Raw genomic sequence first — 19,407 nt, forward strand, 5'->3', positions numbered from 1 at the left:
GTCCACGGATTAATGGAAAAGGGAGGACTTTGTGGTTCTATTTATTTATTGCTTATTGTTAAGAAAAATAGTGATGAATATAGGAAGAGGGCAGTTGAAAGAGTCACCAGCAGGATGTCCAACGAGAAGCATAGGTCTGCAGGCTGCTTCTGGTGACGGATTTCTCAGTGCAAGTATTTGAATGTTGTCTGGCAGTCTTACTGATTCCTTCCATTTTTGCCTTAGAAAACATGCAGGCTCGGGTCTCTAGTGAGACTCACGGTTTCTGCATCTCCCGGTTAAGTGACAGGCAGAAATCACAAGTGGGAGCGTGTCTGTGAGGGCTGGGCTCCCAACCTCCTGCTCCAGACCCAGACTCAGTATCTTATCCAGTCTGTGCCGGCAGCTGAAATGTGCAAAACATTGACGTTATCTCCTGATTAAAACTTCCTCGTTTACTATAATTACGTGTACCCCTTATCATTCTTTCTTGCTGTTAAATATTTTAATTATATATTTTAGAATATATTCATGGCCTGAGATTTTTATTAACAAAGAATGGCATTTTAGATTTTAGATTTTTCAACTCTAAAGAACAAGTCTCTGTTAAATACTAAGAGCTAGTTTTAGGTACTTATGGGTAGAAGCTCAAGACCAACTTTTAGACCTTGATTACAGAAACAATAAATATTTTTAAAGATCTACCTTTAGTTTGCTTGGCAGGTTTGTCACGCACGTTTAGCAGGTTTGCTTAATTATTGGGCGCAATATACCCAGGCACCATTGAGAAGGATAAAATGATTTTCTTTGTGGTTAGTCCAAATCTCATCTTACAGGGTAGTTAGCAAATTCCTCCATTTGCCTGTGAGCTTTTTAAAGGCCATTGGTTTGAATGATATGTTCTAGATTCTTGAGTTGCTAATAGAATGGCGAACTTCCTCATTTCTTATTCCACTGAAAACTTGCAACAGAATGATTAGCAGATCAATATTATATTCAGAATCAAACCCAGAAGAATATTAGTGCCTCTATCGGCTATTCAGTAGAACGTCCACGCCCACAGGGCTGCAGTTGGGCGTGGTGCCGCACTGTGTATATGACACGAGCTTAACAGATGCGTTTCAACTGAAATTTAAAGAGTAAACTCGTAAGGAGAAAGCCTTTAGTGGATTTGCTAGGGGCTTCTCTTGCTCGGGAATAGATGTATACTGCTTGACAATCATTCATCCATAAGAAATTCGACAGGGACAATCTGAGGAGAGACTAAGAAGTACTCCAAAGCATCAGCATGTCCAACCTCAGTTTGCCCAAGTAGCTCTAAATCATTCGATGGAAGCTTGTGATACTTTAAATGAGAATTTGTTTCCGCTCATAGGAAATGCTAGTCCTGTTTTCTCTGACTTGTAATAAGTCATTTCTATTCAGAACTAATTTATACATTATAAAAAGATAATTTTTAGAGTAAAAAATGTAATATAATATATAACTCAACAGCAGTTTGATGGTTCCGTGGAGGGGGCGCTAAATTATCTGAGTTCCAAAGTACAATTCGGGAGACTCTGAATCTGTCGCCCTGATTAGTTATGTAATTACATCATTACCAGGTCCTCTCTGCCACGTGATGCTTACATCTCATGAATTCTCATTTCCTTTATTATGTATCTAGCGCTGTGAACATATCTCCGAATGCCCTAAAAGAAAAGCCTCTCTGATCAACTCTTCAACTTGACACAGCCAGGGAATTCCATTTACGATGCTTGATAATCAGAAAGAAAATAACCAAGACAAAAGTTCCCTTACACATCACAGTGCCAATGACGTTAGAAAAGTGAAAGCGATTCAAGGCACAATGTGGGAAGGAGAGGCAAAAATACTTGTAGTTCCAGAGACTATTAATATTTAGAAAGCTGAAAAGAAAGAATGAAACATGACTACACACAAGGTGAGAATTTGATAAAGTAGCCAGTTGTAAATCAGCATGCAAAAGACTTTTATATGTTCTGAAACTAGTTTATCAGAAGACATAGAGGAAAAGAAGAAAACATTCACATAGTCAAAAATTAGTAAATAGCCTAAATGAGGACGAAAATACTCCCGAAGGTTGCGTAATTACAGTTAAACGTGGAAAGATATGCTGCATTCCTAGAAAGGCTTGATAGTACAAAGATCCTGATTCTCCCTAAGTTAATTTATAAATATAACCTGATGTGGTCTCACTACAAATAAATGAAGAATGAGTGACAGAATTAGAGCAAGTCAGTTCCACAGCTCCTAAGAAGTAATGAATCTATGCAATGAGTACCAATCACAGCTAACATTACAAGAAGGGTGACAGTATACCAGATGCATATCAAGTGTTCCCGCCAAGAAAGAAAGAAAAGAAGGAAGGAAGGGAGGGAGGGAGGGAGGAAAGAAGGAGGAAGGAAAGTAGAAAACCTGAATATAATGAAAGGTATTGATGTAAGTACTAATTAACAGAAACTGAGGACAGAGAAACATGATAAACTAAACCACAAGAATTCACTCTGAAAACTCCAGACTGTAAGAAACAGTACAGGAAAAATGACCTGATCTCTTCAACATATAAAATGCAAGGATAAAAATGTAAAAGAACAAGGTGCCTGGTAGGTTGAAAGAGATCTAGGAGACATATGAGTCAGTGAAATAAATGTACGGACGTTATGCGGATCCTGATTTGCTTAAGTATAAAAAATTATGAGTTAATTAGTGTCATGTGAAATCTGGATATTGGACAAAATTAAAAAATTATCCTTGATAAAAATTACGTGACATAAGGGTACTATGGATATATTTTTTAAAGTCCTTGTAGCTTAGAGAATTATACTAAAATATTTGCCAATTAAATGACACAATGTCTGAGAATTGCTTCAAATGAATTTAATTTTGAGGGTAATATGGAAATGGATGAAGCAGAATTGGCCGTGAGGTGGTAATTGTTGATAATTGTTGAAGCTGGTTGATGGCAGATGAGGTTATTACATTATTCTCTTCACTGTTGAATATGTTTAAAATGATCCGTAATATACATGTACACCTCAGAGATTCGCAGGTTCGGTTCCAGACCACAGCAATAAAGGGAATATGGCAATAAAGCTAGTCACGTGCATTTTTTTGGTCTCCCAGTGCATATGAAAATTATATTTTTACACTATACTGTAGTCTATTAAGTGTGCAATAGCATTACGTCTAAAAAAATGCACATCCCCTAATTATAAAGACTTTATTGCTAAAAAACGCTAACCGTCCTCTGAGCCTTCAGCAAGTCTTAGTCTAAACATCAAAGATCACTGATCACACATCACCGTAGCAGATATAATAATAATAATAAAAGTTGGAAATATTGCAAGGATTACCAGAACGTGATACAGAGACAGGAGGTGATCAATGCTGTTGGGAAAATGGCGCTGGTAGGCTCGCTCGACCCAGGGTTACTCCAGACCTTCAGTTTGTAAAACACACGGTAGCTGCAAAGCACAGTAAAGCAAAGCACAAAAAAATAAGGTATATTCCTGTGCTATTTAAAATAAATGAGAAAACTTTGAGATTATATAATTATTATTTTAATAAATGCTAGAATATGTTCTCTCCCAACAGTTGTAAAAAAACGCCAAGTTCTGCAGACTACAGATCTTCACAAAAGGCATAAAGAACAAACTAGTGGAAACTAATGATTTAATATTCAATAATTTCCCCCAGTTTCCCACTAGACACATAACATGCAGCTACACATAATGAAATTTTTGAAGCTATGCAATCTAGTAAAATTGCCTATCAACAATTTACTATAAGACTGCAGAGAATTTGGAAAGAGAACACATTTGTTCAAAGTAAAAGCTTTGAAACATTTCCTTGCCTACAAATTCTTTTCTAAAGAGTGAGATTTCCTGGAAAGTCCTGGCGAACAGGACAAGCTTGGGCTAAGTGTTCAGTGGTTTGGAAAAAGCCAGATGCCTTGACTTCTAAAGTTCTACGAAATAAGATTATATAGTGTGTCAGCCTCAACCTCAAAAAAACCCCATAAAATCCTTAGCTGTGAAATCACTATCCTAGATATGATACAACGATAAATCAAAGAACATATTAACGACCATCGGTTGAACTCATACCACGTACTGTTGATGTAGATAATTCCATTTTATAGATAGGAAAACTGAGAGTGCTATGGTCTCTGCTCTCTGTGAGAATGTGTTTTATCGGTACCTAGAAGGATGCATTTGTTCTGGCTCATTTGCATCAGGGTACTCTGTGGTTCATTCATTCAATAAGTAGTTTTTGTATAAGTGCCAAGTTCCAGACCCTGTACTAGGCACTAAGAAATGTACGGACATTATGGTGAGGTAGGTAGGGTACAAATATGAGAAGGACCAATTCTAATTGGATATCTTGGGAGAAGGATTAGGAAAACCTTAATGAGGAAGAGGCTGCTATTTTCATTCCTAGTATGGCAAGTCCCATGTATTTTTTTAAAATTGAAGTATAGTTAATTTATACAACGTTGTGTTGATTTCAGGTGTACAGCAAAGTGATTCAGATACACACACACACACACACACACACACACACACACACACACACACACATATATATAATATATTCTTTTTCAGATTCTTTTCCATTTTAGGTTATTATAATACAAGATATTGAGTAGAGTTCCCTGTGCTGTACAGCAGGTCCTTGTTATTTACCTAGTTTATATATAGTAGTGTGTATCTGTTATTCCCAAACTCCTAATTTATCCCTCCCCCACCCTGCTATCCCTTTTGGTAACCGTAAGTTTGTTTTTTATGTCTGTGAGTCTATGTCTGTTTTGTAAATAAGTTCATTTGTATTATTTTGTTAGATTCCACATGTAAGTGACATCATATGATACTTGTCTTTCTCTGTCTGACTTACTTCACTTAGTCTGATAATCTCTAGGTCCATCCATGTTGCTGCAAATGGCATTATTTCATTCTTTTTTATGGCTGAGTAGGATTCCATTTTATATATATATATATATATAAGTATATATATCACATTTTCTTTATCCATTCTTCTGTCAATGGACACTTAGGTTGTTTCCATGTCTTGGCTATTGTAAATAGTGCTGCAGTGAACATTAAGTGCATGCATCTTTTCAAATTAGAGTTCTTGTCTCTTCCAGATATATGCCCAGGAGTGGCATGTGGCAACTCTATTTTTAGTTCTTTAAGGACCCTCCATACTGTTCTCCATAGTGACTGCACCAATTTACATTCCCACCAATGGTGGAGGAGGGTTCCCTTTTCCCCACACCATCTCCAGCACTGATTATCTGTAGACTTTTTAATGATGGCCGTTCTGACTGGTGCGAGGTGATACCTCATTTTAGTATTTAATCATAGCTCATGTTCTGATAGTGATAGCTATTAGGTATCAGTATGATCTATTTACTGCTCAATGAATTGATCTATAAATATAAAAATACTTTATTGTTAAATATGCAGATTCTCAAATCATGCGTACCTTAAATATCTAACTCTGTCTTAACACATTTTCTGCTCTCTGATATTGAATTTTCTGAAATCTTTTCAGGAACTCACCAAGCTATTGATAACACAGTTTAAGAAAAATATGAATAAGGAAATTTTTTTGTTTTTTTACATAGCAGAACCCCAGTGTAGTGCTGCTCAGGTTTCTATAGAAAACTACACAGAGTAATTAAGTAATGAGATGCTATTTTAATGTACTTCTTATAATAATATTGGATTCTGTGTTTAAAAATAGTGTGGTTAGAGGTCCTCAGGCTAACAATTTCTGAAAACTTGTTTTGAGGAAATAAAAAATAAAGTAGAAGAAAGCAATTTTGACCATGTAAACTGTACATTTAATGACTTTTTTTCTTGAAAGCTTTTAACTTAAACAATATCACCATTTTAGAGCTAAAGAAACCAAGGCTCAGATAATTTAAGTAACTCAGGGAAGGACATGTAGAACCAAGATCTGGTTCCAGAACCAATGATCTGCACTATTTCCAGCTTCAAAGGTTCTTTGAAAGTTAGACTTAAAGATTTATTGCTATTGTAAATTTTCTCAACTTTAATTGCTTCCCATTCATAAGTATATTTTTTGTATTTCTCTGAAGACACAATATTATTTATTCTATTAAATATAGAAGCAATAAACTTTGAATAAATTTTATGTGATAGTGTTCTTTTTTCCATAGTGGAGTTTTTCACCAAATGCATTTATTTAATCCGAATAAATAAGTTAGAGAATGCAGGTATATCTTCTTCCTTGTAAAGTGAAGGCTGACCTCCTTTTATTGCACTTTGCTTCATTGAGCTTCACAGACACTGCATTTTTTACAAATTACAGTTTGGGGGCAACCTTTCATCGAGCAAGTCTACTGTCACGTTTTGGCAATCTCATAATATTTCAGATGTTGTCATTACTTTGTATTTGTTATGGTGATCCGTGATCAGTGATCTTTGATGTTACTAATGCAACTTGCTGAAGCCTCAGGTGATGGTTAGCACTTTTTTTTCGCAATAATGTATTTTTTTAATTAAGGTATATACATCGTTTCACACATAATGCTATTGCACACTTAATAGACTATAGTATAGTGTAAACATAACGTTTATATGCGCTGGAAAACCAAAAAATGCATGTGACTCGCTTTCTTACCATATTCCTGTTGTTGTCATGGTCTGGAACCAAACCCGAACTATCTCTGAGGCCTGCCTGCACCAGGGTGGTTAAAAGGAGGTGTTACAGAATGTAATAAGGAGAATATATGGATTTGAAAATGTATATCAGGTCACTTTAGAGAAGAGTGAATCGAGTTCTTTTAATGACAACTAACCAGGAAGAAGCTCAGCTTTCCAGCAGTGGCTGTGCAGGTGCAGAGTCCCCAATGTGCTGACTACGAATATGGTTCCATTTAGTTTTCTGCTAATAATCACCAGTGGCTACAATTTCTAGAGCCCCTGCTATGAGTCAGATGCTTTTCTTGTATGATCACTAGCTCCTGCAGCAACCTTCTCAAAAAGCTAAGGAACGTCCCAGAAGCCTTTGCGGGGCCTCGTGCGAATTCAGATGCAACTCCATCTGGTCCCAAATCAGTGCTCTTTGTGCCATTTTCTTTCTTCCTTTGACACCTCAGGACCAGGGCTCTGCAGTCTGTGCTTTTTTTCAGTATCTCTAGGCTTTGCATTTAATCCTGGATAATGACAGCTCTTTGAAAAAGACAATGATTTCAGTAGCATTTGTAGTTTTCAATCTGACGTTAGCAGATTGTTACGTAGAAAATGGCAAGAAAATTAGCCAGTAGGTTTATTGTTGGCTGACCCCTTCAGTCAGTCCCTCAAATCCCTGAACAGTGGTGGTTTTTATGTTAAAGGAGATGATAGGCATGAGTTACACGCATTAGAATATTGGATTTATTTTATGAATCTATGTTGCACTGAGTAATAGAATCCCTAAAAGAAATGCTGGAGAGAGAGAAAGTGTTTTTTTTAAATCTGTGTAAAACCAGTGTCTTTATCCCTGTGAAGTAACCTCTATTAGCTTAAAACCTATTGCACAGAGTTTGATTTGAAAAACCTCAAAGAGAAACCACGGGAGGAAAGGGTGTTTGGTTCCTTTAAGGAACAGTAAAATACCAAAAAGGGGTGGAAGGTAGTTTGGTTTTGGAAAACCAAAAAACAAGCAAGAGCAGAAGCAGGTCCCCACAGTGCCCTGGGCCCGGGATCTGGGGATGAGGCTCCTGACACAGGACTCCAGCAAGGGAGCAGGCCTTCCACGCCGCGTTCCCCAGGCATCAGGCTCCTGTATTTATGGAATAATATCAGGGTCTTTATCCGTGTCGAGTCAAGGTAGACGGTGCCGGGAGAAAGGGAACATGTCCTTTCCCACACAGGGATGGAGAGAAGAAAGGCTCTCAATAGTAGGAATTTCAAAGAAGGCAAAATACACTATAGAAGATCGGAGACATACTCTTCCCTCATCAGCCCTACCCCTGCCATTTTATAGAGAAGGTGCTGAAATCAGGAATGACTGATTGGTTGGGGAAACTATATACAGTAGTCTCGAAACCCAAAGAGGCGTTCTTCAAAAGAGTAAGTTGGAGATGCAGAGTACACTTGACACAATGAAGGCCCCAGAAAGGGCCCCTGCAGAGAATACTGTTGGCTTGGCGTAGTGTTTAACAGGCTTCTCTTGTGTTGTTTTTTAGACGATAGTAATTGACGTCTCATGCAGTTAATGTTCTGCTGAACGTATCTGAGAACTACCGAATATCTGAAGCCTGACCTCATTCCTGCCGCCTCAGATGAAAATGGGTTAACAGACATTTGGTCTCATCCAAAACCTCCATAGGACATTTAGTTCACCTGAAAAGGTCCTTGACATTTGGTCCTATCCAAAATGTCCTTGAGTATATTTAGTCTATGCCAAAAGGTTTTGGACAGGACCAAATGTCAAGGACCTTTTGGCATGGACCAAAGGTCTTACGGCCAGATATCTGAAGGACATTTTGGACAGGAACAAAGGTCCTTTAATGTGTAACTGTATGATATATGCATCATGTGCATATATGCACGCGTGTGTGTGTATGTATATATAAACTGATGAGGAAACCAGGTAATGGATTGTGTATGCCATCATCTGTCTCCGTGTGTTCAATCATGTCTGCATATTAGAATCACCTGGGAAGCTTTCAAAATGTATCAGTGCCTGGGCCCTACTCTGATTTAATTGGTTTGGGGTCAGGCCCAGACATCAGCCTTTTTTAAAAGCTCCCGGTGAATTCTAGTGTTCAGTAGGATTTCGAATCCCTGTCTAACGCCTGGAGCTCTGTCTTCAGCTGGGATGTGCTTCAATTAATCTCCACTTTAATTCTGTGAGGCATACATCATGCTTTATTATATTTTTGCTTCAGATAAATTTCACTGAGTAATGAAAATAAAGGGAGAACGGTTGGTGAAAATTTACTCAAGAAATTAATTTTGTCATTAATACAAATGATAGGCCATCTGGATAAGCAATGATAGTCTGTTACTAAAGAGTGTTTTCAAAGGGTGCGTGATTTTTATTATTAAACCACTCAGCAATGGCACCTAATGTACAAAGCATGTATTTGAATCAGAGAAGGCGCATGCTAATTAAACAGCTCTTAATAACTGTTCATTATCCTTTATGAATACCTACCTTTTACCCACATTCAAGTCTCCTCTGAGGAATCCGTGGGAATTTAATGAAATCCCAACATAATTCCGATGGATAGAGTTAAAAAGTAAAAAGAATGATCGTGTTGCATTGAAGTCAGTGATATACTCAATTATTGATGGAGATTCATGCTTCCAGATACATAAACTAATTTGCCTTACAAACCTTTCATTCTATCTTTCTCTGATGGTGTTTAAACACACCCGCATATGCACACACAACACAGACAGCTCAGTGAAAATAAACCAAGAACGTGCAGGGTTTTGTCCGGATTTTGGCCACCAGTTGGTTGGCGGGATGTATTTTTCCACTTGCCAGCAAGGTGGCTGCCACAGGGCGATATGTCCGCATTCGTCCCCTTAGCCACCTTTCCTGGTAGTTCTGAAGTTCATGCTATTAGCACTTCTTTTATATTTTAACTTTTGTTCAAACAGTGAGTGCTCTGCACAGTTTAGAGCAGGGAAAAGCAAACTGTTTTAGTAAAAAAGCTTAATGTACGCCTTGCTTCAAAGTGAGTTTGAAAAACAGCCTACTTCAAACTCCACGCGTTCCCCGTGATTTCCTCTAACACCCAGCTTTGCTCGCCTCTCTTAGAAATGCAGGTCCACCTTCAGTTTCAGGAAGCACCCCTGTCCAAAAAGCTACGAGTCAAAAATCACTCCACAGGCTGCTCAGCTGTACACATCTAGCTGGATTTTTCCTTGGGATTTTAATAAATGACTTCTTATTTCTCCCCAGAATACAAAGAACACAATGTACAATTAAAGGTTCAGATATATTGTAAGGATCAGCCCATGTCACCAAGCCCCACCGGACACTGCAGCTTAAAAATAACGCTTTACTTAAAACGTAAAACTCAGGAGGGAAGCTATATGTTTTATGAATCATTTTGACCAGGAAAGCATTCAACTGAGTTGCTCTGTTCAGAAGCACAGGCCAAATCATTTTTTTGTTACGCAAAAATTTTTTTGTTCCTTTCTGGAAAAAAAAAAAAAAGTAGAAAAAAAAAAGACTAGAAGGCCTTTTCCAGCTCTTTCTCGTGACTTCGGCTTTATCATCATTCACACTTGACATCACCATTCTTACTAAAACAGTGGATCAATTCAGTGAAGCCAATATTCAGTTCAGTAAAATATTAGGGAACAAAACCAATTAAAATGTCCAGTTTTTATTATAAAAATGCTTGAGTCAGCTGAAACACTACAGCCAGGTTTATATACAGAGATGGTCAGATATAAAGTCAGAAGCAAGAAGATTTAGTCAGTTGTCATCAAAAATAATTTTTGTAACTGCAGAGCTGAGCTCTATCCTGAATGCAAAATGATAAGAGAATTATATTTTACAATATAATTTATATATTTTAATTATATATAAATATATAATTATATATTATATAATTTATATATTTTATAATAATTATTATATTTATAATATTTTTATAGATTTTATAATATTTTATATATTTTATAATATAAAATTATATATTTTATAATTATATTTGTAATAATTTTATAATAATTATTATATTTAATGTGTTTGGGACATCCACATCTACCTAGGTATTTTCAATTAGAGCATCTCAAAATGAGGGGAAAGATAAGTGTCATATAATTTGGATATTTCTTCTACAGTAGAGAATCAGCCATTGGTGGTCTTATTTCAGAATCCTTTATCAGACGTTTTTATTTTTTCCTGCAGTAACAGACATCATGTTATTTTCATGGCTTCTCCGTTTATTTCTTGAGTAACCTATTTCCCAAAATATATAACATTTAGCCACACTTTCCGTAACTACTTTTAAATCAAACCGCTGAGATGTAAGATCTATTTGTGTTGTTTTAAATGATTCAGTGCATATTTTAATGTCAAAAAGTTTGAAAAATTACAATTGTGTGTATCATCTAATCAAAGAGAATCTTTTCCAGTGGTTTCATTTCATAATGGAGTCATTTATTTTCTGTACATTTACTGTAAATATTTCACTCCAAATTGAAGAAATTTCTTTATAGCATTTCTTAATCTTTGGTAAAGCAATTATCTCAGGACTAAAGGAGTTTATCACATTATTGGATGGGAGGAACACCTCAAAATATTAATTTTTAAGCAAATAGAATATTTAAAAAATTTTTTCATTTTTACCCTAACAACAATTTTCAGAAATTTCTGTTTTTCATTTATGATTAAAGTGACAGCAACAAGAAAATGTATTCTTTCACAGTGGGCTACTACTAGGGACAGATTCCACACAGTTTTATAGAAAATGACTTGTCTTTCCAGAATCATTCCTAGAGATTAATACACCATAAGTAAGATTAACATAGATCTTGATCTACTGATATCACTTAGTTTTTTTTTTTTTAACAACTTTATTGGAGTATAATTGCTTTACAGTGTTGTGTTAGTTTCTGCTGTGTAACAAAGTGAACCAGCTATACGTATACATATGTCCCCATATCTCCTCCCTCTTGCGTCTCCCTCCCACCCTCCCTATCCCACCCCTCTACGTGGTCACAAAGCACCGAGCTGATCTCCCTGTGCTATGCAGCTGCTTCCCACTAGCTATCTATTTTACATTTGGGAGTGTATATAAGTCCATGCCACTCTCTCACTTCGTCCCAGCTTACCCTGCCCCCTCCCCATGTCCTCAAGTCCATTCTCTATGTCTGCATCTTCATTCCTGTCCTGCCCCTAGGTTCTTCAGAACCTTTTTTTTTTTTAGTTTCCATGTGTATGTGTTAGCATACGGTATTTGTTTTTCTCTTTCTGAGTTACTTCACTCTGTATGACAGACTCTAGGTCCATCCACCCCTCTACAAATAACTCAATTTCGTGTCCTTTTATGGCTGAGTAATATTCCATTTTATGTATGTGCCACATCTTCTTTATCCATTCATGTGTTGATGAACACTTAGGTTGCTTCCATGTCCTGGCTATTGTAAATAGAGCTGCAGTGAACATTGTGGTACATGTGTCTTTTTGAATTATGGTTTTCTCAGGGTATTTGCCCAGTAGTGGGATTGCTGGATCGTATGGTAGTTCTACTTTTAGTTTTTTAAGGAACCTCCATACTGTTCTCCATAGTGGCTGTATCAATTTACATTTCCACCAACAGTGCAAGAGGGTTCCCTTTACTCTACACCCTCTCCAGCATTTATTGTTTGTAGGTTTTTTTGATGATGGCCATTCTGACCGGTGTGAGGTGATACCTCATTGTAGTTTTGATTTGCATTTCTCTAATGATTAGTGATGCTGAGCATCCTTTCATGTGATATCAGTCAGTTTTGATGGGACAATTTAAGGGGATGAATGTGCTAGATTGTATCAGGTATAAGGGAGGAAATATGTTTCAGATGATATTTAATTACTGAATTCCAGCCCTTCCTTTGCCAGCTCTCATGTGCAGAATTTATGGGTCTGTATCCGTATTCAAACTCTTTTTGCCTTAACAATCAAGCATTTAAAGTTAAATGTCCTATATGGTATGTTCTCAAATGAAGTGACTATATTTTTAATATTTTTATATTCAGGGAATTGATCCACAAAAGTGTGAGTTTATTTAGGAAACATTTAGTTTTAAATTTAAAGAACTTTCAGCTTTGCATATATCTCATGAAATCTAGTTGTCAGGGAGCAGAGGGGGAAAGCTCTGGTTAGCCACTGGCCAAATCAGATAGAAGGAAGAAAATTTAAAAAATTTCAGAGATCGTGGATGGAGTGGTAGAGGAAGAGACGATGCAAAAAAAAGGGGGATTTTGCAAGTTTGAACAAATTCACTCAAGGTCTTCAGGTTTTAACATAGCTTCCAAGACAGCAGCAATGTGGCATAGTTATTTTATTTTTAACTTTTTTTTTCAGGTTTAAAAAAGGAGGGTTTAGTTAATTATATACAAGAATGAAGCCCGACAGGGCGGGGGCAAGGAGTCACCGGAAAGCACAAGTCCCCTGGGGCCCTCCCCTTCCCCTACCTGCTAAATAAATAGCTGGAACCAGGTCCCAGTGACCACCGGTCCCTCCAGGCCCCTGGACACCCAGCTCCCTGGGTCCTCAGACTGCAGTCCACCTGCTGCAGACAGGCACTGGCCAGGGCTGGCACAATCAAGGGGACATTCGGACAGACACATTTTTTTTGGTTGTTTTATGTCAAGCTATTTAATTGGGAATGGGAGATACAGATAACAAGTTTCCCTCTTTCTTGTTAATTTTCTTAAACAGAAGATCTTATTTTGTAATAGAATGCAGTAGGGAAACTTATTCAGTCTACAGACATTCGCTGATCACCAAATTTACAGAAACCATCTTTTACTATGAAACAGAGAAACAAGAAAAAATATTGGAAACAAGGGCAGTCGCCCTGGGCCATCATTTTTGACCTGGAGCTAAGAATTATTTTGGTTTTTCTTCGTGTGTCAATATATGGTATTTAAATCTCATTTAAATATGTTATTTAAATATCGTATTTGGTATATTTCTACTATACTCTCCACTTACTATATTAATAGTGAAATATCGATGTATGTTCATCATCCAAATAACGTGACTAGATTAGGTCATAAGAGCCTCTACATTTTCAGGTCTCCAGCTTCTTCTTCCATCAGGGTAGTCCCGCGTCTGCAATCCTGTTATTCTCCAATCACCCTGTTTCTGAAGATGTTTGAGCTGCCTCTACTTACTCAAAAAATTCTGGTCCCGGCAAGAACTAAAGAATAGAACTTCTCAGCAAACCATTCCAGCCTCAGGACGAACTCCCTCTGTGTGCTGACCCATGCCCTGCACTCCAATATGTTGCTTCTTTTCTTCTCTGAAAAAATTTCCCTCTAAGATTTCTTTGTGTCCCTAGAATCTCGTGAATGCCCATCCTCCCAAATAGCTAGGTCAGTGAGAAAGTGGAAAACTATGCATGTGTTATTCTTAATTTATTAATTGCCACACCTTTATGGGCATGCCTAGACCACCACATAAGGGCTGCTCTTATGTGTCCAGGAGAGAAGCCATGAACTCCCAGCAGAGGGACAGGAATGTCTGAGAGGAGTCCTACTTAGCAGGTGTGGTGATGATACCAGACCTGGGGAAGAATTTGGGCATGGGGACAAGAGGAACCCAGGGCGGTCTCTCTTTTTTCGGTTGACTGTTCCAGTCTTGTGCGATTTACAATAACTTTGGCATTTACTTTGTATAAATACATCCCATTTCACATTAAACATAATCCTAAATATTGTTCCCTTTGCAAATGAGATCTGATTTCCATTTACAAACACTTTATCGGTAACTTCGATTTATATAAATTATTCATATTTAATTATTTTCAGTGAGTTACAGAATTCTAAATATTTCTAAGTGACTTTGGATTCTACCTAGCATAACATAATGCAGATGGGGGAACAGGATGGTCTGTGAAACTTCCTGAGCTCACAAAGGTAGTAGGTGTAGAGATGGGCGACAGGAGGCCCTGGGCGGAGTGCTGGACCACTCCAGGATGGAGTCAGAGAAGGAGATGGACAAGGGGTGGCCAGTGAGGTAGGAACCAAGAGAGTGGATGTCCTGGAAGACAGCGGAGGCAGTGCCCCAGGGAAGTAGAGGAATCGGCTGTAGATTTCACTGGGAGGTCAAGGAAAATGAACACGGAGGGTTGAACGCTGGATTTAGAAATGCATATATCACTGGTGACTTCTAGAAAAGCCATTTTGCTGGAGCAGTGAAGGCAAAAATGTACTGGTGGGGTTTGAATAGTGGGGAGGACAGGAATTTGAGAGAAGAAAAGATAACTCTTTTGAGATTTTTGTTATTAAAAAAAAAAAAAAGCAGAATATAGGAGAATAGCCCAGGGGGAAAGCAAGACTTCATCTTGGGTAGATTTGTGTTATTTTATTTTATTTTCTAATATCTTAAGATATTTTTAAGTTAAATTAAAACTGTAAGAAATAACACATTTGTTAACAAGTGTTGGTGGGGTGTGGAGAAAAGGGAGCCCTCCCACACTGTGGGTGGGAACGTAAATTGGTGCAGCTACCATGGATTTCTCAAAAAACTAAAAATAGAGCTACCATGTGACCCTGCAATTGCACTCCTGGGTATATACCTGAAGAAAACAAAAACACTAATTCGGAAAGATACCTGCATCCCAGTGTTCATAGTAGCTTTGTTTACAATTGCCAAGATATGGAAATATGGAAGCAACTTAAGTGTCCATCAAGAGATGAATGGATAAAGAAATATATATATAATCTTTGCTGACAAGAGCCCCAATATATATTCCTTTTGGAAATATTTTTTAAATACTCAAATATATTTTAGACCCCAAATTTGTAAGTTAATGCTGTAATTATACTTCTTGTTGTTTCTAACGTGCTCATCTTCAATTGCGTAATCAGACCGTATGAAGTCAACAGAATCAAGTGAAGCTCTTTACTTTGGCTTCTCGGGACGACTGTAGTGCGGCATCTATAGATACACTAACTGTGCTGACCGTTCTTGAGTCAACATTTCTCTGGTCTGAGATGTTTCCTGGAGCCATGGATCTGCATGCCGAATCATCTTGTGAATTGTTTCCTCTTTCCCCACAATAGCTCTGTGTCAACATGACCAATGAGAAGATGCACCACTATATCAATGAAGTGCTTTTCCTACAGGAGCAAACAGAATGTGTACAAGAGGGAGTCACCATGGAAACGGCCTATTCTCTTGGTAACCAGACTGGAGTTTTGGATTTTTTTTTCCAGGTATTCACATAATATAATTAGATACTTTACAGGATGCATGCATTTAAATATACTGGAGAGAAAGAACTTTCTTTTACGGGGCCTTATTTTGAGGATATCTTTATGGGAGACTCAGCAATTTCTAATTTACTTATAATCTTTCAGTGTTGATTGAGGGGCACACGACCTTTCTCTGAAAGGGCGTTTGAAGGATTACCAATTGATTAAAAAGACAACAAGTATCAGATCATTTTGTTATAAAAAATATTCAGCTGCAGTTATGTCGCTAAAACTCTCCTCTTGGCATAGTTATAAATACCCATTGTACAAATATAATATTTTATAAAGTAACTCTAAGACTAGCAAGACCATAAAACAAACTCAGCAGAATCTTGTTTGTCTCCACATTTCTAAGTTTGAATATGGAAAACCTTGGCAGAAAAAAATATATATATACGTACATGTCATCTTAGCATTTCTGCAGGTGTTTATGCTTATCTTTATTGTTTCTACCTTACAAAGCAAGAATCTTTGCCTCAATATCGCCATCATAAAAACAAAACTCTATCACACAAACATCAGTCTCTATCTACTAATATAAGGCTTTATATAGATTCACCAGTAATATTTCTAAAACACTTGAACATTGTTTAAAACTGATACCATTTAGCTATTGAGGAGAATAGTATATAATTTTCTACCCTTTATTTTTATAAATGTATATTTACAAATTCCTTTATTCATTTTCCGAATATGTGCAATGTTCTTGTTTCTGGTACCAACTTGTCAACATTCCTTGTTTTAAGTACAGAAGAAGTTCTCTTCCTCCAGAAAGCCCTCCCTCATCATGACACACATAGTATACAGTTTACCTCCTTAAGGTTATAAGATGGGTTGACAGTAATATATACCTACCTGTATACGGGAAGCCTTGGGTACCCACTACCCCACTTCACGCTTGCTGCTATGTCCTTGACTGCTAAACCGTGGCCAGCAGAATGAAGTTATTTCTGTCTCTTTGGTTATCATCCTTGGGGTCTCATCGTTGCAATGGTTATTTCAATAGTGGGACCTCGTCAGTATGAACTGGAAATGTCAGTGGATATTTCTGCTGCCACTCCTCTTTGATACCCCCCAAAATGAAATGAAAAGACATACCAAGTATAGGGTGAAACTTGCATTTTTACCTATAAATAGGTAGGTCTATATACCAGAAAGAAAACATACAACTTTTCTGTAGTTGGAAATTTTATTAAGGTGAGAATATATATTTTAACAATGCCAGTGTTTTAATGACCTTAAACGACACTTATTTATTTTCAATTCCTCTAATCAATAAATACTACTGAGAACCAACACGACATCAGAGGTTGGCTAGGTGGGGCGGATACAGCAATGAACAAAAATAGACATGTATTGACAATAAAGACTAATTTATTTTCTCAGTGCTTGTATGAGCGTGATGAGGATGTAAATGGTATGCATGAGCAATAACAAAGATAGCAAATTGAGTAATAGAAGGAAAAAACTCCTCTTCTTAACTTTCAGAAGCCTTCTGGATTTCTCTCTTTATTGGATGAAGAAAGTCAAATGATTTGGTCAATGGAACCAAGTCTTCCCAAAAAGCTACACAGTCTTCTAGAATCCTCAAACACAAATGCAGTTTACTCCCCCATGAAGGATGGGAATGGGAACCTCGCCCTCAAAGACCAAGGCACAGCTTTCACCGTTATGCACTACGCAGGACGGGTGAGTTCAGAGAACGGAGCAATTTATGGTACGCGCTAATGGGTCAAAGGTCTTAAGAACAAGCCTTAAAGGTTTTGCTATTTTAGAGTTTTGATCATTGAAACTGGGTGAACAACCCACAAAATGTTTCTTTCCTAAGCCTGATAAGGACTTAGCATTTCAGAATGTGGGTGATGAAGCACGTGGTATGATTCTTCTCATGATGTTTCCATATTTATAAGTTAATACGAGCAAAAGAGACCTGGATTTAATACAAGAGCTCTTCTGTGAAATTTGGGATATTTTCAAAATCGAAAGAAACATTGGACGTCTGAGTTTACTTACCCTCAATATAGTTGTTAGTATTAAATTACTTTTCCTAAACCTAAGGAAGAAAGCAACTCTCCGATCCCTCTCCATTGCCTAACCGGCTTTGTAAAACATGCTTCCTTCTTCAAATCCTTCAAGGACCGACTCTTATCTGCCTAAAACATGTCACAGTCCTGAGGCCAGCCTCCTATTGGGCTTCTCCGAGCTGGTCCCTGTCACTTCTTCCAAGGCTTACCTGCCTCAACTCTCCTCTGCAAAACCCCTGTTCAGGTTCTTTTTTCCCATGCACTCCCTGTTTTCCTGCGGATCCCGCCCCCCACGCGTGACGCCTCTTCCCACTCAAGCTGGAAATATCCTCCCTGTCTTCTTCACGAGGTCAAATTTTATCCATCTTTTAATGCTCACATCCACATCCCACTTAATCTCCAATCCAGCTTCCATCTCTAGTTAATTCTTCCACTTTTGAATCTGTAGCCGCCAGACTTTCCTCCCTGTTTGGGATGTAGCACAAATACCATTATTAGGGGGTGAAATCCCTAGTCACTCTCTCACTCTCCGTGTATTTCAGTTCACTTCAGCCAGTGTTTACTGAGACTCTACTATATGCCAAACCTAGAGCACTAGAGAATCAAAGATGAATAAACCGTGTTTCTTGCCCTCAAACGTGTCACAGTCAAGTAAGGAAAAGGAAAGTTAACAAATACTTCCGCTATAATTTGCTCATAGTCATATTAGTCATGTTAACAAAATTCTCTGTTACCACAAAGAAGAAAGAATTTATTTGGCTCCAAAAAAGAGTGTAGAAATGTTTTCAAGAGGAGGTAAAACGTGACCTTGGCGTTGAAGGGGATGCTGAGCTGCCTGAGACTGCGAGGCAGGAACACCCCAGTAAAGACAAGGGCTTGTGAAAATGAATGGACCGTGCGTCTATCTGGATTCGGTTGCAAAGGACAGAATCCCGTGTAGCTGTTCAAGCAGAAAATCACTGTTGGGGGGACTCTAAGTTGAACTTGCAGAAATGACCTTAAAACCACCCCACAGGACAGGGCTCCCTCGGTAGTTAGGGCCACGTCTTTGATCAGGAAGCCTGCAGCCTGATTGAGAAACTGCTGCTACAGGTACTGACTCCCAGTAACTGCTGTCACCTAAACCAGTAAGAGGCCCATTCCCCGGCACTCAACAAGGAAGAGTCAGTGGCTGAGCCTGGAGCCTTCAGTGCTGGAGAAAACCAACATCTCCTGGACGTGCTCACCAGGTAAAACACAGACACAGCAGAAATGCAGCCTCCGCCACTTCAACTTTCGAAATCTCGGGCAGTAGTTCAGACAGGTGGAAGCTGCAGAACGAGCGAACCCTAGCTGCAAGGGAGTCTGGGAGAAGTAATATTCGCACTTTCCAACATCTGCAGGACAGGAAGTGACCAGGCTAAACCTAACACTCCGCCATTTCCAACCACATCGTAGTT

At 38.0% G+C, this 19,407-nt stretch overlaps 1 protein-coding gene across 1 annotated transcript in view; it reads left to right on the plus strand.

Moving 5' to 3' along the window:
• MYO16 (myosin XVI) overlaps positions 1-19,407 on the plus strand; it is a 151,931-nt gene that overhangs the window by 36,522 nt on the left and 96,002 nt on the right. The window contains exons 9-10 of the mRNA XM_073795051.1: positions 15,753-15,905; positions 17,433-17,633. Of these exons, the coding sequence (XP_073651152.1) occupies positions 15,753-15,905; positions 17,433-17,633 (354 nt within the window). The remainder of the gene's footprint in view (positions 1-15,752; positions 15,906-17,432; positions 17,634-19,407) is intronic.

This window comes from Tursiops truncatus, chromosome 18 (genome assembly GCF_011762595.2).
Source record: "Tursiops truncatus isolate mTurTru1 chromosome 18, mTurTru1.mat.Y, whole genome shotgun sequence".
NCBI classification, from domain to species: Eukaryota; Metazoa; Chordata; class Mammalia; order Artiodactyla; family Delphinidae; genus Tursiops; species Tursiops truncatus.